Source organism: Puma concolor, chromosome B1 (assembly GCF_028749965.1).
Source record: "Puma concolor isolate L17-30 chromosome B1, mPumCon1.1.hap2, whole genome shotgun sequence".
Classification (NCBI taxonomy): domain Eukaryota; kingdom Metazoa; phylum Chordata; class Mammalia; order Carnivora; family Felidae; genus Puma; species Puma concolor.
In genome coordinates this window covers 75238699-75265375 of record NC_141670.1, presented here as the reverse complement: position 1 = coordinate 75265375, position 26677 = coordinate 75238699, and the positions used below count along the sequence as shown (strand labels likewise).

The 26677-nt window shown below is 44.1% G+C and overlaps 1 protein-coding gene across 4 annotated transcripts in view; it reads left to right on the top strand.

The window, feature by feature from the left end:
* The window catches only part of FHDC1 (FH2 domain containing 1), a 43050-nt gene that overhangs the window by 11887 nt on the left and 4486 nt on the right, over positions 1-26677 (top strand). For all 4 annotated transcript variants that reach the window (XM_086704088.1, XM_086704090.1, XM_086704087.1 and 1 more), the window contains exons 3-11: positions 4828-4889; positions 5544-5646; positions 11417-11502; positions 11590-11690; positions 15846-15916; positions 16017-16124; positions 18138-18208; positions 20502-20619; positions 24437-24601. In XM_086704088.1, coding sequence (XP_086560214.1) covers positions 4828-4889; positions 5544-5646; positions 11417-11502; positions 11590-11690; positions 15846-15916; positions 16017-16124; positions 18138-18208; positions 20502-20619; positions 24437-24601 — 885 coding nt within the window. The remainder of the gene's footprint in view (positions 1-4827; positions 4890-5543; positions 5647-11416; positions 11503-11589; positions 11691-15845; positions 15917-16016; positions 16125-18137; positions 18209-20501; positions 20620-24436; positions 24602-26677) is intronic.

Below are 26677 nucleotides of genomic sequence, written 5' to 3'. Positions count from 1 at the left end.
GAAAGAGGGAGACACAGAATCCGAAGCATGCTTCAGGCTCTGAGCTGTCAGCACAGAGCCCCATGCGGGGCTTGAACTCATGAACCGTGAGATCATGACTTGAGCTGAAGTCGGACGCTTAACCTGACCGATTCACCCAGGTGCCCCTGAATTAATCTTTACAATTAACATTAATTAATAATACTATGTAAGAAATAACTGAAATCACTTACTAGAAAAAGAGAAAGAGGAAGAGAGGATGGAAGGAAGATTGCTTTTTCTAAGTTTCTGAGAAGAAATATCTTATTCTCTCACACTCATTCAGGTTATCAGTTATTTCTCAATTTTTGTTATGATCCCAGTAAGTTCTAGAATTCTGGGACATCCTCAATCCAGAACTACAGAACTAGATGAGTATTTGAAATACATTTGAAAGAAGAAGAAAAAAAAAAAAACCTAGGTTTTTATATTTTTCCCCAAACCTGGGCTGGAAAAGTACACATAAAAAAACCTCAGAAACCAAAAGCTACATCTGTAGAGGATACAGGAAGATTTTTAAAATTTTGCTTTTCAGAATTTGACATGGCATTGAAATAAACACCATTTAGTGGTACTTCAAGTAGTCAAGGAAGCCCTCTTGGACATATTGAAACAAAAGTGGCTTAAAAATTTCTTCTTCCACCTTGAAGATATTATGTTAAGTGAAATTAACCATTCACAAAAGGACAAATGCTGTATGATTCTACTTAATGTAAAGTACCCAGAATGGTCCAGTTTATAGAGACATCAAGTAGAAGGGTGGTTGCCAGAGGCTGAAGGAAGGAGGAAATGGGGAGTTATGATTTAATGGGTACAGAGTTGCAATTTTGCAAGATGGGAAGAGTTCTGTGGATGTGGTGGTGATGGGTGCACAACAGTGTGAAGGCAGTTGATGATACTGACCGTTTAAAAATGGTTAAGATGGGGGCCTCCAGGCTGGTTCATTCAGTAGAGCCTGCAACTCTTAATCTCGGGGTTGTGAGTTTGAGTCCCATGTTGGGTGTAGAGATTACTTGAAAAAAAAAATGGTTAAGATGGTGAATGTTACGTGTATTTTACCACAACTAAAAACGAAAAGCTATTTCTTCTCTTTAAAGAACAGGGGAGGCAGATTTTGTAGTAGTTGGTAGTAGATAAAAGTACAAGAATTGTAGAGGGGTGGGGGGCGCCTTGATTAAGCATCCTGACACTTGATTTGGCCTCAGGTCATGATCTCATGGTTCGTGAGTTCGAGCCCCATGTTGGGCTCTGCGGGGACAGCGCTGAGCCTGCTTGGGATTCTCTTTGTCTCCCTCTGTCTTTGCCTCTCCCCTGTGCATGGGATCTCTCTCTCTCTCTCTCTCTCTCTCCCCCCCCCCCCCCAAATAAACAAAAAAAGAATTGTGGGAGGAGGTAGGAGCACTTATCTGGAGGTTTGCACGAGAGGAGCGGTACAGCCAATCACACCCTTTACTGAGTGCTGCATGCAGTCTCAGTGCCTCAGGGTGGCGGAGCCCCCCCCCCCCCCCCCCGGGCCACCCTGGCAGTCTGTGGGGAGCCTGTTCCCCTAGCAGGGCCACTTCACATCCTGGTGGGAAGTCCTCGGGGTGGCACGAGGTGAGCCCCTTGTTCACCAGGGCTGGCTTAACTTTTGAGTGCACCTTTCATGGGAAAGCCCCTGAGCTCCACAGTACGCTGGCTGCATCTGCTGAGACAGGCCCTGACTTCTGTCCGGGTCCTGCCTCCGTGTCCTGCAGTGTTCAGAAAAGTAGATTACCTTCAACTGGAACTGGTAGGCAGGGAGGGAATCCTTGTTCCTGAGGCTGTCTCAGCCTGTGCAGCCAGCAAGTCCACTACTCTGGATGCTTCCAAAACACCACCCAGTCCCACACGCATGGGGTTCCTGAATTGCCCAGCTCTGAGGCGGCAAGCCTTTGGGAAGTAAGATAAGCTAATTTACAGGTGAAATGATAACCTGCTTTAAAGCACTTTAAAGCACTTTAACAGACACTTTTATAACACTCCTTTAGAAGGATCGGATATGATAACCTGTGAGAGAGAGCCAGATTGTGCACTAGGCAAATCTGAGGATGCCAGGAGAGAATGGGACTGTCCCTGGAAGGCAGCCAGTTGTCTCATTTTCCTGTCGTGTTCCCTGGAAGGTGCTCTGTGATGGCCAGCCCAGGTTTTTCTTAGGACTGTTGCTGAATTGTCTTAAATTAGCGACCAGTTTCAGAAGGTTTGCTTCAAGCGGTGGAGACAGTCGCTGCCCCAGGCTGTGGCTGCTCTGTGTCAAGTATGACAGCAGCTCCTGGAGGCTGTGTCAGCTGTGAGAACACGATTTCTCTCCATCATCCCACACAGACAGCTCTGGAGTCTCCGGGGAACCTGGCCAGGCCCTGTGGATGGCTTTCTATAGATCTGCCCCCATTCCTGGAGGAACATCCCAATGTGGATACCCGCCCGAGGCTGTGGGGGAACATTGCCACTTCTCTAATATTCCTGTATCCTCAGCAGTGTTAAAACTCACAGGAACTAGAGAGAAAAGGAACCAGAGAGACCCAGGCTAGCTAGAACTGAAGTTCTCGTGTTGCTTTGGGGAAAGTATAAAAAATGACATCTCTGAGGCTCGGTTTCCTTATTTGTCAGATAGGAACAATAAGAGTAATTTCTCTGTCACTTCCTGCAGCGGTAGCTGTGAATCCGTCAAGGGCACAGAGCATCAGAGGGTTAAGGGTGGAGATTGGAGTTGGGGGCAAGAAGTGTGCTGAGGAAGTTCTTTGGAAATGTCTGTCACTGTATCAGTATATGTGTTCTTGTGGCTTTTTAATTTATGAATTATAATAAGACATAGTTTTCTGTCTTACTGAATTTAGATTCCTCTGTCTGGTGTGGGCTTTCCTCATTAAAGGGTGTTAAGTTTGACAGGTTTTATTCTCTCCCTCTCTTCCCCCCTCTTCTCCCCTACCTTCACACTGAACTTGAACTGTAGTCCTTGGGTAGGAGTCCCATAAGGAGCCTGTCCTGATTGCTTGGGAGTTTATTTTATGGCTGGCAGGTGATTGCGTGAACATAAAGTAAACCCCTAGCATAGTAAATAATGTGATTGTTTAAGATTAGTCTTCAAAAGGAGGCAGCCATACTCTTGTAAAAATTTAACCTTATAGCCAGGAAGTGCCATTAAATTGGGTTAACAGTTCTTGCTGCTGCTTATAAACTTAGAAGCAGGCCCAGAGACCAGGAATTTAATCTGAAACCTGATTCTCTTTTGTTCACAATGAATCACATACATTTGGAAAGGAAGAGAATTATAACAACATTCCTGTTTTAGCTAGTCTCCCTTTACCAAAAACCAGATGAAAAAAATTGCAGCAGTTTTAAGGCTATCTTGCCTCCACGCCTCTTGTATATTTGCTGCCAGAGAAAGAAAAACTTCTGTTTATAATAACAACATCCACCCCACTGTCCAAAAAAGGTTCTGTCTAATTTCTAGTCTGATAAAACCCTGCCCAATTATTGATTTTGGACAGCTAAAACCTATTGCAGCCAAAATCTGGGTTTTGACAGTACATTAGAATAGCACCGCATTTCATTAACTCAAAGATGCCATACATTGTAAGATACCTCCTGATTTCAGAGATGTTAACATGCATCTTAGACTTGGTGAAAGACAGCACAAGAATTTTCCTTGATAAATTTTGAGTAAGTAAAATTTAGAAGACTTTCTTACCTCCTCCTGAAAGGGCTATTGGACATATATATTCTTTTTCAATGAAAAGAAATTTTTCTTTTTGAAAAAAAATTAATTTTATTACATTTCTGAAAATAACAGTATTGGTCCTTCTATATCCCTAAATCAGGGTTGGGACTCTGCAATATCTTCAGTTATTTTTTACTTTCTTAGTTTAAATTTCATATGATCTTCTATGCTAAGACACCTGCTTTTCAAATTTGGGCTTTTATTTTTTTTTTTCTCTTTCTTTTTTTTTAAATAGAATTTATTGTCAAGTTAGCTAACATACAGTGTATACAGTGTGCTCTTGTCAAATTTGGGCTTTTAAATGCAGGCTGTTAGTTATTCTAAGAGGAAATTGCTAAATTAAACAAATTTTAATATACATTATTCATTAAAAGTCATGTAAGAGGGGCACCTGGGTGGTTTAGTCGATTGAGCATCTGAATTCAGCTCAGACCATGATATCACTGCTTGTGGGTTCGAGCCCCGTGTTGGGCTCTGGGCTGACAGCTTGGAGCCTGGAGCCTGCTTCATATTCTGTATCTCTCTTTCTCTCTCCCCATCTCTGTCTCTCTCTCTCTCTCTCAAAAATAAGTAAACATTTTAAAACTTTAAAAAAAGTTATATAAGATTAAAATAGATATGTACGGGGCGCCTGGGGTGGCTCAGTTGGTTGGGCCACCGACTTCAGCTCAGGTCATGATCTCATGGTCTTTGGGTTGGAGCCCCATGTCAGGCTCTGTGCTGACAGCTCAGAGCCTGGAGCCTGCTCCAGATTCTGTGTCTCCCTCTCTCTCTTCTCCCCATCTTGTGTTCTATCAAAAATAAATAAACGTTAAAAAAATTAAAAATAAAATAGGTATGTATAGTTATTATAGTCAAGGAAATATATCATTGCAGAAAATTTGGAGAGATGATAATATTTTAATGTTTGCAAAACTGCATTAGGTATATCGATTAATCACCAGATTTACATATTGGAAGTTATTCTCTTATAAATTAGTGTCGTATTTTGATAGGTTTTAATTCTCTCCTTTCCTCCAACTCTTTTTATTTGTTCTTTACTAGTCTTACGTGTGTCTATTTTTTTCCAGATTACTATCTTGGATGCAAAACGGAGCATGAACATTGGGATATTTCTTAAGCAATTTAAGAAGTAAGGTTTTTGCACATATTTGCAACTTTAGTCTCATCCACACTGTCAGCATCAGTCTGGGTGTGGCTGAGCTGAAATTCAGCTTCTAATAAAAGCAAAAGTCATTCCTCATACTTGTATATCCTTGTTAGATACATGGTGTGATGACTACCCAAGTGTCTGTCATTCTCTGCTGTTTTCCTGCATGAAAACAGAACCTAGTGGCTTGAAGTACAGGGAGAGTTGCCTGGGGGTGTCTGTTCAAGCCTGTCATGTCAGGGAATTTATAAATTCATCTGTAGTGTTGCCCCTCGAGTGGAAGTTGGACTGGTGAGTCAACAGTGGTTAAATGCCAGTGTTCTAAAGTGGAAAGGAAAGGCTCGCCAGGTTTCCATGTGACCAAAGAGGATTGCTTTTCTTCACCCAGAGAAGACCCCGAGAGGTTGCTGCCTTTCTGGGATGCCCAAGGATGGGCTTCTGGATGAAGAGCGTGTCAATATGCCTGTTTTCCCTGGCAGTGGGGCCCTTGTGATCACTGACACAGCATGTCCCTCAGACTGGGAAGAAGGCAGGATGGCAGCAGGGTGGAGGTGATTTGTTTTAATTTCCACTGGCTTGTGTTTCTTTGGCACTTCAGCAAATGTGAAATGGAATCTGATTAATTGTCTTTTCAAGGTCTCCTCAGTCCATCGTAGAAGATATTCATCAAGGAAAGAGTGAACATTATGGATCAGAGACGCTGCGAGAATTTCTTAAGCTTTTGCCAGAGTCAGAGGAGGTAAGGAATTTGGCACATGAATTTTAGATGTTAGGAGTGATGATAAAACCTTAACATTTTTCAGAGTGTCAAAACTCACATGGGAAGGGGACTCTGCTACTCGGAGCCAGAGTTTTCTCACCTAAAAGTAAAAAGTCACCTAAGAGAGGGAGTGTAAGTTGTAGAGTTAGGGAATCTAGGTTTAAACTGAAGCTGTACCCTTGCAAGTTTCCTAACTGCAGTGAACTCAGTTTCCACACCTATGCAGAGAGGAAGATGGTGCTTGCCTCGCTGGATTGTCAGGATGCTGAAAGCCTAGCTATGCGCTGGATGTGGTACTCGGCACGTGGGACCTGAATATGAACTTTGGTTTCCTTTTCCATCTTCCAGTGATGGTTTTTGCCTAGGCTGTACCCAGGTTATTTTATAAATACATAACACTTTTTAAACAAAAAAGTAAAACGAAACCTCTTTGGGATGGATATGCTCTAAAATTTTGGAGAGGTAGGTAAACTGTTAATAAATGTCTAATTGACTAAAAGGTGAAAATTGCTGTGATAGCAATATAGTACTACAATATAAAGTTATTGATCTTTTTTTTAGACTGAATTAACTGAACTGTTGAATGGTTAGGAGCTTGATAGAAAAAAACAGTTTATAACATTGTCATGTTGCCGATTATTTTTGAAGAAGGGGACCCTGAAAAACTTCAGTAAGAAATTACATGAATACATGTGCTTGTAAACATTTGAATAATACAGAATCTTAAAGTGAAAAGTGTAAGTTATCCTTTCTACACATACCACTGCTTCCTCCTCCCGCATCCCTCTCTTCTTCCCAGACATAATTTATGGAATTCGACTTTAGTGCCATTGATAACAAGAGAAGTATATATCTGTGCTTTTTCTTTTATATCGATCAGTGATAAACTCACAATGCCAACTTGAGGGTCTTACGAGGTAGCTGGATATTCTAGGTGTATTTGGTAACCTGAACCTCTCTTTCTATGTCAGGTTTTCTGTTTGCAAATTAAGTGTAATTTATCTAAGCTAAGATTAATTTTTTTAAAAATTTTTTTAAATCTTTATTATTTATTTTTGAGAGAGAGAGAGAAAGAGAGGGAATGAGCAGGGGAGGGGGCAGAGAGAGAGGGAGACATAGAATCCGAAGCAGGCTCCAGGCTCTGAGCTGGTAGCACAGAGCCCCATGCGGGGCTCGAACCCACAAACTGTGAGATCATGACCTGAGCCGAAGTCGGACACTTAACCGACTGAGCCACCCAGGCGCCCCTAAGCTAAGATTAATTAACAGCATTTATTAATGTTAGTGGAGGGTCTTAAAGTCCTGAAGGGAAGGTACATTAAATCATAATTTACCCTGGATCTTATATGCTAAACAGTCCTTAGTCTTTTTCTTTTTCTTTTTCTTTTTTTTTAATGTAAAGAATGAGAGTCCCAAAAACCTTTAATGAGGATGGATAGGATTTAATTAATTTGAATTTTAAAAGGATTGCATTGGTCTCAAAATCTTACTCCTGCTTGGGCTTTTTTCATGCCTCCTCCTTAGGGCTGTTCTGGTTCCCACTCCTAACTGACCTCATCGTTTATTTAAGTGAGGATCAGATTTGATAGTACATGTGAGTATGCTCTAAAAAGCTCTGAGTTTCTAACTAAATGGAGGTTAGGCATGGGGGAGACTGCCAGCTTTGTGCCATGAAGAGTTGGCAGATTAAGTACAGTTTTCTTAATGTCTTCATTTCTAATTTTAAATTCAGAGGTGATTAGAGAATGCAAAGGCTGTGGAAGACTCTGGGATTTTTCAGAGAAGCAGCTTAGCTGTCAAACCTCTCGTGTTTAAAAGAACCCTGCTTTTTGAGTTGTGTGTGGGATATAATTCAAATGTGTGGTGGGGGGGATGTTAAGGGCAAGATGACTAAAACCCACCCAGGCGCTGCCCTGAGTCCTGAGGCTTTCACTCACCCCCAGACAATTAGCTGACCCCGGAGACAGTGTCCTGCTGGGATGAAACACCGCCCTGGGATCCCGACAGGCGTCCCAGCCACTGAGCCAGGCTGCAGCTGCTTCTCCCTCCTCTGCAGGGTCATCCTCAGTCTGAATATCCGACAAGCTTGCTCACACTCTTTCTTGTTTACATTACTGACTCTTGGCTTCAGTTCACCACACCCTCCACACTCAACTGGGAGCTTCCTTCAGCAGGAACACCCTGACAGTCCCCCGGGGCATCTTGGCGCCCCTCCCTAACCCACTCTGGGGCTCTGCACTGGCCTGGCCAGGGAAGTCTTGGGGAAAGCCGAAGCCACCTCATGACCAGTGCCCCCTGCAAGGCCTTGTTGTGAGTGCTGCATGGCCTCTGGCACCACCCGGACCAGGGCTGACCCCAGAGTCTTGGTGGAGGGTGGAGGATGGGGATGAGGCCAAGAGGGAGTCAGTGCCAAGTGAGAGAGGTTTAGGAATGTGGCAGAAATATGTTAATAAATGCACAAGTGTCTGCGTAACTGCATGTTGCTAAGTCTGTGGTGTAACGTTCTGTGCTCGTTTTTTGCACAAGAAGGGACTAAACATTTATTGAGTGTCCCCATGTTCCAGGCACTGGGCAGGGCAAAATCCAGTCGAGCGAGATAATGTGCTCAAGTGCGTACGTAGCCCAGTGCCTCGCACATAGAAAGTCACTAAACCATAGCTGGGATTATTTAGTGTGTCTCTTTCATTTAATTCTCCTGGCAACATTGTAAGATACTCCTCATTTTACAGAGGGGAAACTGAGGCTCACACAAGTTAGCCAGAGCCCATCTAGTGGCACATAGTTGATGAGCCGTTGAGGAAGGTGGATTTGCGCGTTATTTGAGCCCACAACAGTTCCTTCTGCTGCGCTCCACTGCCTCCCTTTGAGGAAGGAAGGGCAAAGGTTCTCAAGACCCCGCCTTGCACCGCACTGGCTTCCCAGCCTTTTCATCGCCCCTACTTTCACAGAGGACCAGCGTGAGTGTCACTTGAATGATACCGTAATCTTATCAGCATGTTGAAAATACGAGCGGAAACAGCCCTTTTCTGTCCCGCATTCTCAGCTGACAAGCCAGCAGAAGGTTAATTTGTTTTCAGGATCTCTCTGCCCTTCACCACAAATCTTTTATCTGACGTTGTTTGTTCATCTCGCCTTAAACTCATAGTTGAAACTTGCAGAGGAAGAGGGTAGACCCAGAAATAAAAGCAGTGGGAGTGGGTTCTTTGTCCTGAAAAGTATTCCTGTGCCCAGAGAGGGGACAGGGAAGAGGCTTGTGTAGGAGCAGGGAGGACGGTGGAAGGGAGCCCTGACCCAGCCTGCAAGCCCTTCCCTGTGTCGGGGCTGGTGCCCCATCCCTGCATCACTGTCAAGGATAAAGGGCGGGAAGGTGGTAGAGATTTTCTGTTCTCTCTGGCATCAGGTTGGTTGTGTCCTTTGACATTTTCATCACTTCATCCCTAACTTCTTTGCTGACTCTGCCCCTGGGAGGGGAATGACAGGGGGGAAGCCCCAAGGTCTTCCGTTGGGTGAGTTTGTTGGTGGGAAATCTTGCTATTTCAAGGCCATGTGAGTGGAATTAGATGGGATGAAGGAGGTCTGCCCTTTGGAATGTGTGAGTCTTAAGGAGCATGCTGTTTGCTATTAGGACGGAAACCGGGCACAGCCAGGTCATAATGAGAGTCACTTGGCTCAGCCAACAAAATTATGCCTAACAATGTTTGATAAATGCTGTTTGATGATGACGAGAATGCACAATAATTATAGGGTTTGTTCACCTCTCTTTTACCTCCCTACCACTGCGAAGGTACGATAATCCCTCTTAATGAACATAAGGCTCATTTTGAAATGGAACTAAGAACTGTATACATGGCACTTAAATTCAGGACTATCTTTCCATCACCATTCTCTTGAAATCCATAAACATTTTTTTAGCTCTTTATACAAGTGAAGGAGATTAATCATTGTTCAGTTAGAGTTGAGCACATGTTTAATAGAAATATCTACCAAGTTGATTTAGCATGACCTATTCCTATGTTTTAGACAGAAAATTGTGCTGTTTTCAGAAGCTTTGCACATGCTGCGTAGATGGTCTTACAAAAGGTACAACCTCAATCTGCCCCTGCCCATATATAGTGAACCACCAAACTCTAGTTCACAAGGGATCAGGATTCATCCTGTGGCTTTCTCAGTTCATCCAGGCACTGGTTTGGGTTTAGCTAAACCAGAAATTCCATCTGCCCTTAAACTGAGTATGGCTAAAAATGGTAAATTCACTTTGGGGCCCTAAAGGTAGGGGAAATAATGCAGTTTGATAAATGGCTATTTTCTGCCCATTGGGGAAAAAAAACCAAAAACCAAAAAAACCGCAGTCTTAACCACCAGTGAGTCTGCACTATTACGTTTTGAATTTTTAGGTAGTTGATGTAGCTACTTCAGCTTGTGGATCTTTGCAGATTTTCCCTCCCCTGTGTTTTGGAACTGTCGTTTCCTATTTTCCAAGAGACAGAGACATCATGTTATTTTTATGGGACCCCCCCCCCCTATAACCCAGGGGATGGAAGAGAGTAGTAAGCTTTATAAAGAGTCCTGAAAGATGGTAAGTGCTTATTGGCAACAGTTAGCTGCAGAGATAGGCCGTCTACTTAAAAGTAGCCCCAAGGTTCTACTTACCGTAAAGTATTTTTGTTGGAAGATGCTAGACTACTACTACAGGGGACGTAAAAGAGTTTTTCCACTGGGTGGATCCCGTTTTCTATGGGAGGAAGGCATTGACTTGCTCTGATGCAGTTTGAGAACTCTCTCTTTGCTTCCATCCCCACCTGCTAGCTGTTTGGCTATGTTCCCATGTCAGAACTCTTTTGTTTTTCTTTGCTATGGTTGAAGGAATAACTTTTAGTTGAGTTTAATGTTTTACAAGAGTAATGCATGTTCATTGTAGACGTGAGAAAATAAAAATGAGCAGCAGAAGAAAACAATAGTCGCCTTAATCCTATCACCCGTGTAAGTGGCCCTTTTTAGTCTTTTGCCTGTGTATAAGGTGTGTACATGGAAGGTAGGGGGGCATAGTGGACGCTTTTTAAAAAATTTATAGAAATGGGATCTGACTGTATATATTGTTTTATTACTTGATTTTTTTCATAGGGGGATGTCTTGACCTTGAACTCAGCTACTTAAGCCATTTTCCTTTTTACCTTCCTTCTGGAGGGCCAGCGTGTAGTGGCCTCAGCACACAGTATCCCCTTCCTATAAAGTTATTCTTGTGGAGGGGGACTTGGGCCACAGCAAGGTCGGTTAGCACTTACCCAGTCAGAATATTTTATATCCAGAATACCCAAAATATTAAGATTTTTTTCATTAAGAACTTAGAGGACCATGTTATAATGGTAACCCAGTCTTTTCTGTCTTCTCCCAGTGATCTCCCTTCCAGATTATAACTTTACAGAAAATTTTCATCCTTAGATCTGACCCTTTAGTAACCTCCCTGAGGATTCCTGTGGCTCCGGTTCTGTGGTTTGATTGGGATTGTTTATACCCACAAACGTGACACAACTCTTCTCTTTCTGATTTGTTTGGTTTATCTTCTTTCAAAAAACAACATAGTAGATGTGGTGATTTCCTTTTCTGTCTTTTCTTGGGCCTACATTTTTGATTTGAATTGAGCACTGAAGTCTCATTTTCTTAAAGGAATTTTAAGATGAAATTTAAAACAATGTTACCTTTTAATCATAAGTTATTTTTTTGTCTGCCTTCTTTTCCATTTGTCTTTTAGATAAAGAAATTAAAAACATTTAGTGGAGATGTGTCCAAGCTGTCGCTGGCAGATTCCTTTCTGCACTACTTGATTCAGGTGCCAAAGTAAGGATAATCCATCACTCTTCTTTTCAGAGTAAGGTTTTAAAATTAATGACATAAGATTCTACAGGTTTACTTTTTATTTTTCAGCTATTCACTTCGGATTGAAGCCATGGTGCTAAAGAAGGAATTTTTACCTTCTTGTTCTTCTCTATACACAGACATAACAATTCTAAGAACTGCTACAAAAGGTAAGTGAGTACGTGATGCTTCGTGTAATTTGTTTTTATTAATTTTGGTAGCAGTTTATTTTATTTTAATACTTATTCTTTTCTTACTCGTTTTTGAGAGACCGAGGGAGACAGAGTGTGAGTGGGGGAGGGGCAGAGATAGAGGGACACACAGAATCCGAAGCAGGCTCCAGGCTCTGAGCTGCCAGCACAGAGCCCAATGCAGGGCTCGAACTCACGAACTGTGAGATCATGACCTGAGCTGAAGTCGGATGCTTAACCGATTGAGCCACCCAGGCACCCCAAATATTTATTCTTTTTAGTAAGCATTCTTCTCTTAATTTTTACAAATTCATTTACTTTTTTAATTCCAGTGTGCTTAATGTACAGTATTATCTTAGTTTCAGGTGTGCAATGTAGTGTTCAACAATTCTATACATCACTCGATGTTCATCATGACAAGTGCACTCCGTAATCCCTATCACCTATTCCTCCCATCCCCCCACCTACCTCCCCTCTGGTAAATACCAGTTTGTTCTCTATAATTAAGTCTGTTTTCTTGTTTGTCTCTTTTTCTCTGTTTTTGTTTCTTCCATTCCACATATGAGTGAAATCATGTGGTATTTGTCTTTCTCTGACTTATTTCACTTAGTATTATATCCTCTAGATCCATGCATATTGTTGCCAATGACAAGATTTCATTGTTTTTTATAGTTGACTAATGTTCCATTGTATGTATGTATGTGTGTGTGTGTGTGTGTGTGTGTGTGTATATATATATATATATATATATATATACACACACACTATGTTTTCTTTATCCATTCATCAGTCAGTGGACACTTGGGTTGCTTGCATATCTTGGCTATCGTAAATAATGCTGCTATAAACATAGGGGTGCATGTATCCCTTTGAATTAGTGTTTTCATATATTTGGGGTAAATACCCAGTAGTGGAATTACCAGATCATATGGTAATTCTATTTTTGAGTTTTTGAGGAACCTCGTACTGTTTCCCACAGTGGCTGCACCAGCTTGGTATTAGCTTTTTTTTTTTTTTTTTTAATAATTCTTTAAAAAATTTTTTTTAATGTTTATTTCTTTTTGGGAGACAGACAGAGTGCAAGCGGGGTGGGGCGGAGGGGGGAGGCAGAGAGAGAGGGAGTCACAGAATCTGAAGCAGGCTCCAGGCTCTGAGCTGTCAACACAGAGCCTGACACGGCTCGAACCCATGAAGCACAGGACCGTGACCTGAGTGGAGGAGCTCTGGTATAAGCTTATTTTTAAAAACTATTCAATTGATGGGGCGCCTGGGTGGCTCAGTCGGTTAAGCGTCCGACTTCAGCTCAGGTCACGATCTCGCGGTCCGGGAGTTCGAGCCCCGCGTCAGGCTCTGGGCTGATGGCTTAGAGCCTGGAGCCTGCTTCCAATTCTGTGTCTCCCTCTCTCTCTGCCCCTCCCCCGTTCATGCTCTGTCTCTCTCTGTCTCAAAAATAAATAAAACGGGGGGCGCCTGGGTGGCGCAGTCGGTTAAGCGTCCGACTTCAGCCAGGTCACGATCTCGCGGTCCGTGAGTTCGAGCCCCGTGTCAGGCTCTGGGCTGATGGCTCGGAGCCTGGAGCCTGTTTCCGATTCTGTGTCTCCCTCTCTCTCTGCCCCTCCCCCGTTCATGCTCTGTCTCTCTCTGTCCCAAAAAAAATAAATAAAAACGTTGAAAAAAAAAATTAAAAAAAAAAATAAAACGGTAAAAAATAAAAATTTAAAAAAATAAATAAAAACTATTCAATTGAAATTAGAAGTGCAAGCGCCTAGATCTGCTACACCCTAAAAAGGGAAATGAGATATTACCTGGGATGACAATTAAGGTTTATTTCCATTTACTTTCCTCCCTAAGTGATTAATTGATTAATTAGTCAATTAATTAGCCAATTAACCCATCAGTGAGCATATTATCCTCCTGTAGAAGAAGGTTTCTTTCATCCCAAGCTTCAGAGTAAGCCTTGCTGCTTGCAGCTTGCTCTTGTTCCTCTCCCAGGTCAGCTCTCTGTGACTATGCAGTGTGTAGTGACTGCATGTGGGTGCTGGCTCCTGCTCAAAGCCTGGGCGCCTAGGCCAGCTGCATTTTTCCTCCCACCCTCTGGCCCCTGCTGTCCAGGACCTGCTTTGCTGGAAGCATACCTCCTGGCCCCTGACTCCTCCTGGGCATCTCCAGCATGACTCTTCTTCAGGTTCCTGATAGTTCTGCCCCCTGTTTCCTCTCCCACCTGCTTCCTCTCAAGACTCTAACACCTGGTGGGCTATTTACATTTGAGAGCAGCCAATGGGTTATGTCTGTTTCTTTGAATAGCTTGCTTACGCAGCTTGGATAGACTCCTGAGAGTTGCTCTGCTGTCTCACTCCACAGTGATGAGGTTTGGCCTTCTGGCATTTCTGGCGCTGAGCAGGCAGGCCTCGAATGTGTGTGGGCACTCCTCATCTCCAAGGCAGAGTCCCTGATGCTCCCTACCCCTCACATTTTCCAGGGTTTTCAGGGCCAGCCTGATTTCCTCTTGGTTGTTTTCTAGATTTCTAGTTATCAGTTAAGAGTAGAACTGTTGATTCCTATTTGATTTTCCTGTTTAGTTGCTCTGGTCTGTGTTGAGATAAAATGTTTCTCTTCAGTCCATCGTATTCATTTTAGAGAGGAGACTAAGAATTAAGGACGATTTTTCTTCTTTCAGTAGAGAGGCCTTTTAGAATTTTTTCCTGGAGGCGCCTGGGGTAGCTCAGTCAGTTAAGCATCCAACTCGGTTCAGGTCATGATCTTTGCCGTTCGTGGGTTTGAGCCCTGCTTTGGACTCTGTGCTGACAGATCAGAGCCTGGAGCACATATCATACTCTGTGTTTTCCTCTCTCTTTGCCCCTCCCCCACTTGCACTCTGCCTCTCTCTCTCTCTCCCTCAAAAATAAATAAACATTAAAAAAATTTTTTTTTTAATTTTTTCCTGTACACCAAGGCTATCGCAGCAATGTTGGAAGAGTTGTTCTTCCTCTTCAAATCGAGTTGGAGGAATAGTTTTCATAATGAGCAAGGCAAATTTGTGGGCACGGTGGAAACGTTTCTTATCTGGTTAACCTTGAAATACTGGCCTTCTTAGATAACATAATACAGGCAATGGTCCAAATGTAAGTTTTTGTAAGTAATACCACACTTATTGGAGAATATGAACTTAAAAAAATCATGGGTGACATTTTATTTTCTATATATCGTGTAATTTTAATAAGCTTTTTTTTAGCTTCTTAAATACATTAACAATTTTTAATACTGTTTATTTGCACAGATGTGTGTACAAAAGCCTCTGTGTTTGTTAAAGAACTAATTTAAATGGGCACTTGAGTGGCTCAGTCGGTTAAGTGTCTGACTTTGGCCCAGGTCATGATCTCATGGTTCAAGGGTTTGAGCCCTACACTGGGCTCTGTGCTGACACCTTGAAGCCCATTTCAGATTCTCTGCCCCCTCTCTCTTTGCCCCTCCCCTGCTCACTTTCCCCTCTCTCTCTCTCTCTCTAAAATGAACATTAAAAAAATAAATAAAAATAAAGAGCTAATTTAAAAATATATTACAGTGAGAAGCTCCTTTTTAACCTTTAAGCCAATCCAAATGAAATGTATAGTTTTGAATAAAATAAACAGATTCTCTGGGTGCTTGGCCCCTGAGGGTTAGTGCTTTGCAAGTTATTTACATGCCATCCCAACCTGTTTATTTTTTATCTCCTTGTAGCTCCTCGACTAAGCAGAATGTTGCTCTCTGTTTGCAGGTTCTATAAATGTAGTCTCAAAGGCTAATGGATATAAAGGGAAAAAATAAACAATTGCTGAGAAAAAGGTTATTCCTGTAACAGTATGCTGCTTTTCATAAGGCCTTTGCATTTTCCACTACTTGAAACCTTTCATTATGGAAGTATTTTGTGAAACTTAACTATCATACCTATTCGATTCCCAGGTAAACACTAGGACGTGGATTACCGGTAGCAAATGGTGCATTAGATCTACCACAGCATGTGCTGCTTTATTTGTTTCCTCCAGTTTTTGCATGCAGTGTAGGGTCAGAGTTTGCTTCAGACTCTCCTGAACTTGGATGTGGTCGCTGTCGTGTGCATTTAAGCTGAAGGGACTGTGGTGTGTTCTTTTTTGACAGAGCTGATGCTGTGTGAGGAGCTACATTCAATATTACACTTGGTGCTGCAGGCGGGGAACATCATGAATGCAGTAAGTAAAATTCAAAAGCATTAAAATGTTGCGTTTCTCACTTTATTTGTCTGTGCAGAGGTATATGTATATATTTTTTCTTTTGATTTGTCTTCTTTAGGGAGGGTATGCTGGCAATGCAGTAGGATTTAAATTGTCTTCTTTGCTCAAATTGGCAGACACAAAAGCAAACAAGCCTGGGATGAATCTTCTGCACTTTGTTGCACAGGTATGTGGAAATGGTGACTTCAGAGAGAGAATGAGTGTGAATCGTCCCCGGAGGTGGGGAGGTTTTTCCCAGGTGTAAGGGGGCATCACACGGAAATAGGAAAGGGTGTGGTGGGTTCTAAGAAGGTTCTGTTTGCAGAAGCACTCTGCAGATTCCTGAGCTGAACTGTGCCTAGGGTTGTAGGACAGTAGGAAAGAGGAGGGGGTGGGGGAGGCAGGGGACAGGGTTGGCAAAACCCGATTATGAAGGGTTCACATCCTAAATGCTGGGGAATTTGGATTCATGCTGTAGCGTTTTGGAGCCAACAGAAGTTCATGCACGGCATAATGGCATGAGCAGGTTGGCTTTGTTTTTAGGAAAATAAGGCAATAATGAGAATGGGCTGCAGTGGAGAGAGAACTAGAAATAGGGCACCTCTTGGCAGAAGTTGGCTCTGATCGCTTGGCAAGAGCTGAGAATCAGAGTCCTAGCCACGCGGATGGAGAGCAGAGGCCTGGGTGTGAGACATTCCCAGTGTTGGGTTGACTAGATTTGTAAGTGTAGAGTGAAGGGGTCAGAGCAATGAAAAAAATCACCTCCACCGGTGTCCCTCTGTGAACTATAGGTTAGCTCGCCTTGCCACGAGCACAGGGTTTGGTATCTTCCCCCTGTCCATCACCTCCATTTCTGACTGGGTCTTTGTGATACCGAAACAACCAATTACAAAGTGGAAAGTCAGCCAAAGACAGTTGCCTCTTTGTTGTTAAATTATCTCAAATTACGAATTACATCGATTTGTTTTTCCTTCACTGGATCACCTTTGTTGTTTTGACAGCAATCACACAGATGTAGGTTTAAGCTGGGGAGGAAGCTGGGCTTGTTTCTAGTGTGAGCTTCAGAACAGGATGGAATTAGGATTTTGACTTGTCCTTTATTAGCTGTACTTCCTCAGACAAGTTACTGAAACATTAAGACCTTCAATTTCTTCATCTAATCATGGGGCTAGTGATACTGCAAAACAGGTAACCAACAGGGTTGAAGGGGATCATTTCATAACGTGCCAGACTCGTGTTTGGCACAGAGTAAGCGCTCCATAAATAATACACACAATTATTATGACATTCTTCAGAAGACAAAGGACATGTTGAACTCAGGGCTAATTTAAAAGTTAATTTTCAGGGCATTAAAACCAGAAAATGTCTTCCTTACCCTATGTGCCTTGAAGGTAGCCTTCTGGCAGTTCTTTTATTTATTTATTTAAAAGGTTTTTGTTGTTGTCGTTTTGGTTTTGGTTTTGTTTTTTTTGAGAGAAAAGCGTGTGAGTGGGGGGAGGGGCAAAGAGAGGGAGAGAATTCCAAGCAGGCTCTGTGCTGTCAGCTCAGAGCCCAGCATGGGGCTCGGTCTGACGAACTGTAAGATCCTGACCTAGGCCAAAATGAAGAGTCAGACGCTTAACCAAATGAGCCACCCGGTGCTCCCCTGGCAGTCCTTTTAGATCCACGTATCCAGGTGCTCTCTGTAACTTGGTCCCTACCCATGTGGGGATGTTTCCGGAGTTGGTGATTGCTTCCTTCATACCTACCTTCCTTGTATCCTCTGAGCAGATGAAGAATGCAAATACCTCCATGGCTTGCGCACCTTCTGATTAAAGTCACTTTGCAAACTGGTTTAACAGCTGAAGGTATCTTGGTCGTATACAGGCACACTCATAGGTATGGGTGGTATTTAAGCAGGATTTATTGGATTCTCTTAGAAACAATGGGCCCTGCTAAGCTACCACCCACTTGCATTGACTCTGCATGCACGTGAATTGTATTTCACGTCAGGATCGGTTGCTCTGGGAAGTTACATATATCTTGAGAGTAGGGGAGTTCTGGCAAATCTTGTTAACAATATCAGAGTTCATGTTTCAGTGAATTGCTTTGAATATACCAAGCATAAAAACAAGAACTTTAAGGTTCCTTTAAGCCTTGGGAAAATTGTTTCCTTCCAGTTTTATACATACAGTGAGAGAAAATTCTGTTTTTATTCTAGGAAGCCCAAAAGAAAGATGCCATTCTTCTAAACTTTTCTGAAAAATTGCATCACGTTCAGGAGGCTGCTAGGTAAGCAAGGAAGACTGAAAGTGAATTGTAAGATTCACATTTTTTTTTTTTCAACGTTTATTTATTTTTGGGACAGAGAGAGACAGAGCATGAACGGGGGAGGGGCAGAGAGAGAGGGAGACACAATCGGAAACAGGCTCCAGGCTCCGAGCTATCAGCCCAGAGCCTGACGCGGGGCTCGAACTCCCGGACCGCGAGATCGTGACCTGGCTGAAGTCGGACGCTTAACCGACTGCGCCACCCAGGCGCCCCAAGATTCACATTTTTTGAAGCTATTTTTTAATGAAAACTGGTGAAGGTATTATAACTTTAAAAAGTTTTGTCTTGTTGAATTTTCAGACCTTTCTTTTATTTGCTTACAGAGGTGTGTGTGCATCTTTGGAAATTGGGGGTTTTGAAAACTTAATCTTTTATTTTTAAGCTGAAAACCCCATTTCAGTCTTTCCTAATGAATATCATCAGTGTAAAAACAGTATGGATTGAGAACTTCAAATCCCTCCACACCCAACAGGTAGAGCTCAAACAACACAGCCTATTACCTCGGGAGTTGGCATATATCAGTCAAACGTCCAGGGCTGTTTCCCTGTAGAATCTAACATGGTACATTGATTTTCTATTGCATTAGAAGAAGTTGGAACCATACCAAGGGTTGTGAAAGGATTGTATTTAAATTCGTCACTCAACAGAGAAAGTAGCTACCGAACATAAAGCTGTGTTTATGTCACTTTAATTTGCTTCTTATCCCAGTGTAAATGTGTGTTTTAATGTAGCTATAATCTGTGTATATGTACTATGTTGAGTTCCTTGCTTTTATTTTTTGTAAGTTTATTTATTTTGAGAGAGAGCACGGGAGGGGTGGAGAGAGAGGGAGAGAGGGAATCCCAGGCAGGCTCCGCATTGTCATGTCAGTGCAGAGCCTGATGTGGGGCTCGAACTCATGAGCTGTGAGATCACAACCTGACCCAAAATCAAGAGTCGGACCCTCAACCAGCTGAGCCACCCAGGATCCCCAGAGTTCCGTGTTTTTAAATTTACAGCACATATGTATGTATCCAGTGGTAAATGTTCAATAACCAGCTTTCCCAGAAAGAAGCCCTAATTTGTAGCACCTGCTGATTTCCATAGTGTAAATACTGCTATGGTGGCAGATTTCAAGCTACCCGTGTGGCCTTACTGAGGGAGGAGCTGGGAGGGGATGCCAACACCCACAGTGGCCTCTTGCAAGCTGGCTCCGGCACCCTTCGTGTTACCTGCTTGTTATCTGTGTGACTGTTTCTAGTTAGGGGAGCCATGAACCATATGCATAAATACACAAGCCGCAGCTTTTCAAGCTAAGCCCTGTCATTGGCCAGTGGCTCAGTATTATTAACTGTGAACATCTAGCCACAGATTACATGTCTTTCCCAAAGGGAAATTATTGGTCCAAAGTTGTGAATAGTTCATAGTTCCTGTTTATAGATTTTCAGATTATTCCCCCAAAGAACGAGCATCTTAAAAGATATAAACTGTTTCGGGTTTGAATTTCTGAAAGAAACTTGTGTGAGAATATTTTTTCCTCTGACTAGTATAGAAATGTTACTAAGAGGTGTACATACAAATAATCATTACATTTTTGTTCTGACATTTCTGGTTAGATGGGAAAGTTTAGCTAGATGCTGTCTTAGAAAAAAACCTAGTCAGTAAAGTTTGTTTCTTTGAAATAGAAGATGAGGTATCCTGGTGAAGTACAGACAGATCATAAATGGATGCTGACGACCAGTGAAGGTGGAAAACGTGATTGCACGACGAAAAGTTAGAATTTGCGATAGAAGCAGGAAAGCATTCTAGTCTATGAATTTGCTAAGTGAATTGCACTGGGTTTTAGGTATCACCTATTCACTTTACCTGGTGACAAAAATATCACTCAGTGCACTACCAGTCTTGATGTGATGTATGTAACAAAGGCCTTGTGATCAGTTCTGTCATTTCTTTGCAGAATTGTTAGCTGCATGATTAGTTCTCTCTGAAATACCGAGTGCTTACTCTGGCTGTCTGTGGCCGCATGAAGTCTGCTTAGTATCTCCTTATTGCCCTTAATGTCTACACTGCCTTGCTTTCCGTGAGTTAGAGCTTTTGCATTGGTTCCAGAGGGAAGTCTAAGTATCTGAGTCTAAGTACAGGGGTGGTAAATGTCATCGCGGTAGTTCTGCCCTTCTGTTTTTGGTTTGACCAATGGCTAGTCTCATTTGACGTGCCTGTGTGACACATGGCTTCCCTGTGCCAACTGCCCACTCTCTCCCCTTTCTTCTTTCAGATTATCTCTGGATAACACGGAGGCAGAACTGCGCTCGCTCTTTATCAGGACGAGATCTCTGAGGGAAAACATTCAGCGGGATGGTGAACTTTGTCAGCAGGTGGAAGATTTCCTTCAGGTTTGTGGGTGATTTGAGTCCGTCTCTCGTTTCGGCTCCAGGCACCCGGCAGGGCTGGTTAAATCTGCACGCGTTTGTGGAAGCAGCGGGTTCCGGTTCATATATTTTTTTCCCCAGCTCAGTAGAAGGAACTTTGTATTTCAATGCCCATTCCTTGCCGCATTGGTTTTCTGGCAGGCGTTGTCGAATGAGGTCTGCACGTAAGGTGTTTGTTTAGGGCTGGCCTCCCTTTACCCCTGCTCCCCGTCCATCATTGCCCCGCGCTGTAGCCAACTGGTATCGGCATGTGGTGCTGACCCTTGGCGGCATATGTGTGGCAGCTCAGGTTTTGCTTCGAAACCGCAGCGTACGAGTTCTTGCCTCCTAATCCAACTTTTGGACGACAGAAGGGAGTTCCACGGAAATCATAGACACCTGAGAACTTGGGCTGTTGTTCCTTCACTTGTTTTTATTCAAGAAACAAGCCAGGTTTTGGCATGTTTTCATAATGAGAATGGGAGCACACACGATAGCCGTGACTATCAACACCCCAAACACATCAAGCCGCACAGGGTGTGTCGGGAGCTGCTCTGAATAACATCAACGAAAAATAGCCGAGTGGACGTGTTTGTGACAGCTCACTGTGACTCACTAATCACATAGTCTGACATACTTCTCGTATCTTCCTTATTTAAAAAAAAGGGGCAGCTTTGCATGCTTTTGGTCTCCAGGGAAGTGGTATGCTACCGTCAGTATCCGTGCTTTGCGCCTTTCGAGGTGGCACATGTGCGGCACGGCCACCCTTGGTGCCGGGAACGGCATGCTCCGAAGGTCCTGCCAACCTCAGCTTTCACTCGTTTCCTCGGAATTAAGCTACATCAAATATTGGAAGTTGCAGCTCCCATCAGCAAACACTTTGTTTGGTTCTGCTGCACGTTTATTTTTATGATTAAATATGTATTTTCTTTCAGATATAACCAAACAAATACTCTGTTTAAAGTGCACAGATTTTTCTCCACAATGCAAACACCACCATAAAATACCTAACGGGTAGGAAAGCTGGGGTACCTGGGTGACTCAGTTGGTTAAGCGTCCAACTTCGGCTCAGGTCATGATCTCACAGTCTAGGGATTCGAGCCCCGCATCGGGCTCTGTGCTGACAGCTCGGAGCCTGGAGCCTGCTTCGGATTCTGTGTCTCCCTCTCTCTCTCTGCCCCTCCCCCACTCACTCTCTCTCTCTCTCTCTCTCTCTCTCTCTCAAAAATAAACATACATCAAAAAAAAAATTACGGTCTAACAGGTAGGAAAGCTCTTAGCAGTAAGCACATGCAGACAAATTAGAGAAATCCAGAAATACGGGGGGGAAGGCCCATCCCACAGTGAGATGAGAATCCTGGATCTCTCATTCCCTGGCTCTTACATTAAATATTAATATTTTATGCTACATAGCAGCACAGAAAGGTTTATGATGAAAAGCAGCTCTGTCTTAGCCGTGCCTCTAGGCTGCTCTTTAAAGGCATCCTTATTTGACTCTAAATGCTTCTTTCTCGTAATCATTTTTATCTTTGTAAATAAAATGTTCTCATACAGCTATTTATTTTTCTTTTTTATATTCAATTTCTTTTTAAATGGTGGGGGGGGGGCAGGTATTAATTTTATAAGGTAGGGTAGGGTCAGGCCATGAAGGGAAAACGTTGGACTTTGTGCTCTTAGCCATGGGGAAACATTGAAGTTTTTTGAGCAGAGAAAAGACAAGAACACAGTCTTGCAAATCTCTTTCAGTATTTTGACCCTCTGGGCAAGAAATAACGAATACATTGCTTTGGAACTTTAGTCTGGAGCAAACAAGTGAGACACGGAAAGTGGAGTCTCCTGGCACGGCTACTGATACCTTGTCCATTATACTTGGCCAGTGTATACTTGGCCAGTGGCTCTGGACGGCCATTTGTGGTCCTGACTGCAAAAATTAAGTCTTGGCAAAAGACTGATCCGGGTGATTTTTCACACCCATATTCGGAATGTTTCACTTTCCCAAGTCCTAAGGGTGACCACAGTGCATGTTAAGTTTTTCCTTCCTGGTTTTCTCTCGATCCCCACAGGATCTAGTGATGAGACATGGGAGGAGGAGCTAAGCTAATCTATCCCATGTAGATAGATTCTTGTCAAGAGTCCTATTTTTCTGCTGTTGAGTTTTTCTTGGCTGGAATCCACCTTTCCCCCTGTGGAAGAATGACAGGCAAAGATTTATCTTTTCATGAATACCCTTCTCTCCATAAAGAATAATGCAGCACGAATGCGCACACTGCCTCGGGCTACTGACTCAGATGGTTACTTTCTCTGGTATCTCGTTTCCTGAATAGTTTTGGTTTCCTGCTACCTCTTGAGTGTGTTTGGTGTAAGGAAAGGACTCTTATGGGGGAGAGTGTGTGGGAGTGGGTGAGAGGTGACGTGTCTCCTCAGAACTTCTCTTCCTTCTCCAAGCATGTTTCAGCAGCGATCCCACTCCCTGAGGGTGGGCAGTCCATCGCTTCACATTTCCTAGGCCGGTCCTTCCACTCAAAGGAAGTGTCTCAAATAGAAGCCTTTTTAAGAACAAGATCTGTGTGATTTATAAAGTCACGTACTTCACGCATTCCTTCTTCACATAAGCCTTGTTCCCTGGTGAAAAAGAAGGTTGACTTGAGTGTGATCCCAAGCAATTTGGTCCCCATGCGGCTGTGGCTCCTCTAACCTGCTGCTTCCTCATTTCAGCTCAACATGAAATGTCCCCAACATGTCAGGGAAGTGTGCTCGTGCACCTGATAGGTCCCCATCCTGAAAGGGCTGAGAGCTCACTGGAGGAGAGCAAACCTCTTTCGTTTCTGTTTCTTTGTTGTGTTCGGCACCTGAATCTATAGGGGCACTGGAGACTTTGTCCTGGAAGAATGAGGAGGAGGTGATTTGTGTAGAGGATTTGTGTAGGGCAGTAATTCCTGTCCATGGGGGCTCATCGGGGTCTCCTGCAGTTTTAATAAAATACCAGTGGCAGTTACACCTCAGACGTACTGAATCGCATGGGTGGGGTATGAGCATGCACTGTCGACACAGCTTCTGAGCTGACTTGGATAAGCACCATGGTTAGGAAGTCTTGGCTGGGGCATTTGTCTAGGCACAGGGGCTTCCAGTCCTATGGGATGACACTGACCCTGATACAGGTCACTAGAGGTGAGGCTTAAACTCCTCCTCCACAGGATAACTCATCAGTACGAGTGACTTTTGGCACCCTGAAGTGAACCCTTGGCCAATATCAGACCTTTTTTTTAATGTTTATGTATTTTTGAGAGAGAGAGAGAGAGAGAAAGGGGACAGAGGATCCAAGGTGGGCTCTGTGCTGACAATAGCGAGCCCAGTGGTGGGTCTCGAACTCACAATGAGATGATGACCTGAGCCAAAGTCCGACGACACTCAACCGTCTGAGCCACCTGGGCGCCCCAAGACTCACTTAGAAGGAAGAACAGATACAGAATGAGTTTTCCTTAATAAAACCAACGTTACGCCTATGTCATTTTTCAGTAGCCTTAAAGGCCACCATTTTGTCAGAGGCATTCTGTAGATTAAAGCTCTTTAGGCTCATTTGTTGCTTCTAGGCCTTTACACAGGAGTTCACCTTGCTTCCCCAGGGCTTTGTTTGGGTTGAATTATTTTCCTTTTGGCTCTGAGTGCATTGGGTTTGCAATCCACCTTCCCTTCTCGACTTGAAATTGAGCCCAGGAGCACGGCTTCCCCGGGCACTAGACGGCGCACAGAGAGTCTCCTCACTGCTGTTGACTTGAGTGTGTGCTTGTTTGTTTTCCCGCAGTTCGCTGTGGAAAAGCTGACAGAACTGGAGCGCTGGAAGCAAGAGCTCCAGGACGAGGCCCACACCCTTATAGACTTTTTCTGTGAAGACAAAGAAACCATGAAACTGGACGAGTGCCTTCAGATCTTTAGAGATTTTTGTGTCAAATTCAACAAAGCGGTTAAGGTATGGCCGATGGCATCTCCCTGTTTTCTGAGTTGTTTGGATTTTTGTTTTTCACTTTCTGCACCCAGCCCTCTGTCCCTGGCAGAAAGATGGGTCAGCATTTCCACGCTTTCAGGGAAGTCTGGCTCAGGCAGCATTGCCATGCTCTCAGTTGGGGTTACTGGGAAGTGTCTGTGCCATCCTGGCCCCGAGCACCTCCCGGTCGCCGGGAGCCCAGCGTTGGCTTCCTCCGCTACGGTGCTGCTCACACCAACACCTGCTTTGATGCCCTGAAAGCGTTATGTTAGTAAAGTTCATCTATGATGGCAGCTGTGATATTAACAAGTTTCTTTGAAGATCCTGAGTGTCTCCCTCCCCCACCTCCCCAGGAGAGAATTTCCCCTTTGGGGGAACCCTTTGTTGCGGTGGGATGATTGGAAGGTGTTCTCTCACCTGTTTCGGGCACCACGGCTATTGCCAGGCAGTGGGCACCGCAGAAACCGTGTCCTCCTCAGCCAGAGCAGGCTTAGAAATCCTCAAGCGCTTAGGGGTCTGCTGCCGTCTGAGCAATACGGCCACGTTTCTTGCCCTTTAGCCTCCAATTCCAGTCATCTCTGGGTTCAGTGTAGGAGCCAGAAAACTCTGGGTTCCTTGGCTTTGCAAATACAACTTCTCATCTGTCCGTTAAAGACAAAACGACATCCCTTTACTTCAGGTGGTGGTGAGGAACCAAATACTTGTGTGCGTTATCCCTCCCCCGTATTTAAATGCAGGTTTGTCCATAGCTGAATTCCTTTGCGGGACTGGTCACATTTCCCTCCAGCCCTGAGTAGGCCAGAGTGACTTGAGTCCTCAACCCCTCCTTCCTCTCTCCAGCTAAGAGAAGGAGGCTGAGCCTGTGGCCACGTTTCCTCTCCCTTGTCCAAGCAGTGAGCTCAGCAGAGGTGGGCGGTGGTGGGTGGTAGAGGCCAAACTGGCTCTTTCTGAGGCCCTCACTCCCTGTCAGAATTCTGCAGGCCCAAGAGGCCACCCGTGCGATTCTCTCCGCCCAGCTGTTCTGAGCGCCAGGACCTGGCCCCACTCCCACCGCAGGCAGCTTTCGGGGAGAGGGCCTGGAGGACCTGGGACACTGGAGAGGCTGGACCAGAGCTGCAGGAAGGGCCATGCCTCCCCAGCCAGAGCCAGAGTTTCGAGGAAACTTGGAGGGGAAGTCCACCATTTGAGGAAATTGATCTTCAAGTAAAAAGTACTACCAATAACAGGCGTGGCTTGTGAGATCCGAGGGACTTGGCACCGAGGGACTGCATGCTCCCATTCCCCAGAGACACAGGCTCCACGGAGCTGAGGTCATCCAGGGTCAGCCAGGGCACCTCCTCTGGGCCCTTGGGTCCCTGGAGGTCGAACTGAGCCAGTCCTGTCACCAGCTCATGCTCCTTAATCCCCAGAGCCAATGGCGAGAGCGGAGAGGACCGGGCTGCAACGATACAGATGTATTTAGGTGATACAAATATATTTAAAGTGCACAGCCAGCTGGTAAAATGTGCTTTAGCATATACATTTGTTCTGGTTCAGTTTTGCTGGGGTGAGGCCTGGGTACTTGGAGCTGGGTGAAGGGTAATCGAAGGATTTATAAAGCAAATCATCTTGTCTGATTGTGGAAGGGGGTGGAGCATGAGGGACAGAGCCAACATGACCTCTCTGGTGTTCTTTACTGAAGAGCATTCAGGGAACAGAGATTTGAAAGGCATCTCTTAATATCTAGCATATACATTTATGCATCCAAAGCGTTAAGTAGAATGTGCTGCTCGTGTGTGTGTAGATGCAGTCAACACAGATGCCCCAGGGAGGTTTGATCTCTGACTCCTTTTTTTCCCTCTCCGCCATTGCTTAACTCCCCCTTCCCTGGAAGTCCTTTCCATCTTGCCCTGCTTAGAAGCCAAGTTGGGTTCCCTTGGAAATGAGGTGGCAGGCATGTGTGGAATCACAGCCTACATTTAGAGGACAGTGCCTTGACTGGAAAGCTGCAAGTTGGGCCCAGGGATGATAAGCTTAGATTGGTGGGGCCACCCCCACGCAGCTTTGGGAGAACTAGCCCTG